At 42.3% G+C, this 4186-nt stretch overlaps 1 protein-coding gene across 1 annotated transcript; it reads left to right on the forward strand.

The window, feature by feature from the left end:
• The first annotated feature begins 1623 nt into the window (after positions 1–1623).
• Positions 1624–2964, forward strand: LOC144463751 (trace amine-associated receptor 8a-like). Its single transcript, XM_078169149.1, has 2 exons — positions 1624–1796; positions 2157–2964. The coding sequence occupies exons 1-2, from the start codon at positions 1624–1626 to the stop codon at positions 2962–2964; spliced, it is 981 nt and encodes a 326-aa protein (XP_078025275.1).
• The last annotated feature ends 1222 nt before the right edge of the window (positions 2965–4186 follow it).

Below are 4186 nucleotides of genomic sequence, written 5' to 3' on the forward strand. Positions count from 1 at the left end.
GGATTCATTTTAAGATCCTGGTACTCACTTTTAGAGCCCTCCATGATCAAGCCCCCTCGTACATCACTGAGCTACTGAGACCCTATTCTCCCTCACGTTCACTAAGGTCATCTGATCAGAAACTCCTGATGGTCCCCCGCACCCATTTCAAAATACGAGGAGATTGTTCTTTCCAGACCAGTGCTCCACGCCTTTGGAATGCACTACCTCTGACTCTGCGTAGCATAAAGTCCACTGAAGGTTTTAAGAGAGAACTAAAAACTTATCTTTTTAGACAGGCGTTTTACTGAAGTTGATGTTTTTGGGCCTCTGTGACTTTATTTGTTTTCTGTGCCATTGTGTGTTTTCTGTGTTGTCTCTGTATTTTATTGCTTGTTATTCTTGTTGTAAAGCACTTTGTGATTTTATCTGTGAAAAGTGCTATAGAAATAAAATTTACTTACTTAAAAATTTACTTAAATGGCGAGTGAGCACATGTGCAAGGGGCGAATGGCAGAAAGTATGACAGATAAATTATAGGCCTGATCATGAAAAAAGATTTGTCTTCCTGACCGAACTTTTGCTGGAGCTTTATTTAGCGACGGGTCAGCGGACCCAGCCTGCTCCCCCAGGTGAGATTGCTCAGCATCCGCACCATCAAAGGGCCAGTCACAGCCTGTGAGTGAGCAGTACCCTGGCCTGCAGATGTGCCTGTGGGTGCAGTCCCTGGCTTAGGAGGTATCCTTGCACTGGGAACATGTACAGGAGGGCCAGTGGTAGTATTTCAACCATTGCAGCCATGAACCCTAAGAGCCACAGTCTCATTCTCCACGTGGGCCTTGTCCCCAGGCAAAAATGTAATAGGCAGGCCCTGAAAGAGAGGCCAGCAAGATCCCGAAGGGGACCCTCCCAGATGGGAATAAAAAAGTAGGTATCCCTGAGGTCTATGGTGGCAAACCAATTCACCCTGGGCATTGTCAGCATTTTGAACTTCAGGAGATGGAGAGACCAGTTAAGAATTGTTCCTCATCTCCCATCTTTTTTTGGGAGGAGGAAACAGTGGGAATAGAACTGGAATAGAACCCAGCCCGCTGATTCTCTGACTCTAACTTCCTGACTGCTCTTTTCATCAGCAGGGTAAAAGCCTCTGCCCCTAACACCTCCCTGTGCTGCAGGTCTGTCACTGACAAAACCTTCACTGATCTTGACATGGGGAATTAGAGAAAACTGAAGCCCCCTGGATCATGGTTGAGGCTGCCTCGGGATCCGTGTTTGTTCAGAGATGGAAGGAATATGTATTAATAGTTTTTTCCTGTGTCACTCCACTTTATTGCACATAACTTTATTTATTAATTGAAATGTTGTAAAGATAGAAAACATTTTTGGAGAGATGGGGATTAATGGACAGTAGATATTGATGGTTTGAAAGAGGGAGGGAGACGTAGCAAGAACAAAATGGGGTGAGGGAGTGAATGATGTAATGGAGGAGATGATGATCAGGAGTGAGAGGAAAAAACAAGCTGAGGGGAGGAGGGGAGGGCAACAAGATAGATGATGGAAATGGAGAGATGAAGAGATAAATATCTCATCTCAAGAACAGGTCATCTGAGAGCTTCTTGTTCAGCTCCATGATCACTTCCTCTGATGATGGTGGAGACACTGGAAGCAGCTGACCTCTGTATCTCTCCCCTCAACACCTCCTGCAGGTCAATACCTGTTACTCCCCAGGCCATATTCATCAGAACACTGCTGTGCTGCATCACTCTTCTCACTGTGAAGCTCAATTTGTTGGTTATCATCTCAATCTCCCACTTCAGGTACAGACATTTTTCTCATAATATAACAGCTGTTACAGTGTATGAGTTCAATTCATGGATAGATTCTGTGTTTATTAGATATTGTATGCTAAAAAAGACGTCAGTGCTTTCACTTGTAAATGAAAGTGTAATGTTCAGTATGCCTTTCTGTTTAAATTTGTCACTACAACAGTAATCATGAAGAATTTCTTACGTATACCACCACACTTCTTTAGTACTTAGTTCGGATAATGCGGATCTGATTGATTTTACTTTGCATGTAGGCTATAAATATAATTTGTCTTCATTCTCACAATTATCAGTGTGATCGAAACTAATTTTCACTGAGTATGAGGCTCTCATCATAATCTCCCTCTCCAGGCAGCTCCACACCCCCACCAATCTCATCCTCCTCTCTCTGGCTGTGTCTGACTTGTTTGTGGGCCTCGCAGTGATGCCAAGTGCAATCATCAGCCTGCAGTCCTGTGGGTTTCTGGGTAAAATCACATGCGCTTTTGTGTACCTGTTGGGCTTCATCCTTACCTCTGCTTCTGTTGGGAACATGGTGCTCATATCAGTGGACCGTTATGTGGCTATTTGTGACCCTCTGCGCTATTCTTCCATGATAACACTAATCAGAGTTCAAATCTGTGTGTCTCTGTGTTGGTTATGTGCTGTTATCTACAACCTTATAATTCTTAAAGATCACTTTTCACAAATAGATTTGTCTAACTCCTGTGCTCAAGAATGTGTAGTTGTTATAAATTACATTTCAGGGCCAGTAGACTTGCTTCTGACCTTTGTTGGCCCTGTTACTGTGATCATAGTTCTCTATATGAGAGTGTTTGTGGTGGCTGTGTCACAAGCACGTATCATGCGGTCTCAAATTTCAACTACTAAATCAAATACTGTGATTGTTAAGAAATCTGAGATGAGGGCTGCTAGAACTCTAGGTATTACTCTTCTTGTGTTTATACTTTGTCTCTGTCCATACTACATTTATTCTCTAGCAGGACAGAACACCACAGGTAGTGCAATTTCATCAGCTCAGACTTGGCTGTTCTATTGTAACTCCATGTTTAATCCTCTGATCTATGCCTTTTTCTACCCCTGGTTTAGAAAAGCGGTTAAAGTCATTGTCAGCCTTCAGATACTGCAGGCAGGTTCCCGTGAGGCCAAGATCATGTAGAGAGAAACAGTATACTGTATATACACTGACTTATTCTATAAAGGGGAATTCAGTCCAATTAATGGTGAAGTGAATTTGAACACAGTGAAAGCACAGTGTTGTAACATATAAATGTATTTATTTTAATAGGAAACCTATTCTGGATGTAAATGACTATACATTTGAAAAAACCTTTGCCAGTGAAGATGAGTTTTAACACCCTTGGTTTAGAAAAGTGATTGAATTATTTGCCAAAGGTATCTTGCTGGTGTGCTTACTATTAGTGTAATTCAAAACTGAACAGTCTAATGACTGAGGTGCAGGAGCAACTTTTAATTGCAAAGAAAGAAAGAAAGAAAGACTACATTATGTGGGGGATCACATGACCAAGACCAAGATGGCTATTAAGTAAGGATGTTCCCAACAACTGTGCACAACTTAAAGGATAACTTCGGCATTTTTCAACCTAGACCCTATTTTCCTGTGTAAATTGATCAAAAAGACTTTTGAAATTGTTCCAGTATTGAGGGAGCTGGCAGCGGCCTGCAGCCCCAAAATGAGCTGCAATGGAGGGACATGGGGCAATTAAACACTGTCACTGTATGTCCATTAAAAGTGGTTATTTTTGCCACAGAACAGCTCAGATTGTTACTAGAAGTGTCTGACTTGTCTCTTCACCTTTCACTTGATCAAGTCTGTTTGTTATTGCCTTCTTAAGCAGAAGTCTTGTTCTGAAATATCACGAGATATTACAAGATGTCACTTGGAAAATAGTGGAAAGTATAGTAATCAGAGTAGCTTAGAGTAAATATTAAGTGTTACCTAAAAGATATTAGAGTATACGCAAAGACAACACATTTTCACTTTGACCTCGTCACATATTGACGTGCTTGGTGATGGACTTTCCACGTCCGCATACGTCGTGCAAGGTACCGTGGGTGTGTTGGTTGTTGATGTTCTGGGACACCGTGTCAGGTTTTGCCTGTTACATGCATTGTCTGATTTCAAGATACACTTTGGGCCCTATTTAGATGGTCTAAAACGCAAAGCGCCAGGCATGCGGCGCATGGGCGTGTCCCAGTCACTTGCTAGTTAGACAGCGCATTTTCAGACTGTGCGCCACGGCGGAGAGTCTAAAAGGGTTGGACTTACTCTGTGAATTAGTCATGGATGTGTTTTGGGTGTATCATTCAATAAGCCATTCAATATTCCCTTTAAAAGAGGCGCACCGCGGAGAGCTAGT

Source organism: Epinephelus lanceolatus, chromosome 6, assembly GCF_041903045.1.
Source record: "Epinephelus lanceolatus isolate andai-2023 chromosome 6, ASM4190304v1, whole genome shotgun sequence".
In the NCBI taxonomy this organism is placed as follows: domain Eukaryota; kingdom Metazoa; phylum Chordata; class Actinopteri; order Perciformes; family Serranidae; genus Epinephelus; species Epinephelus lanceolatus.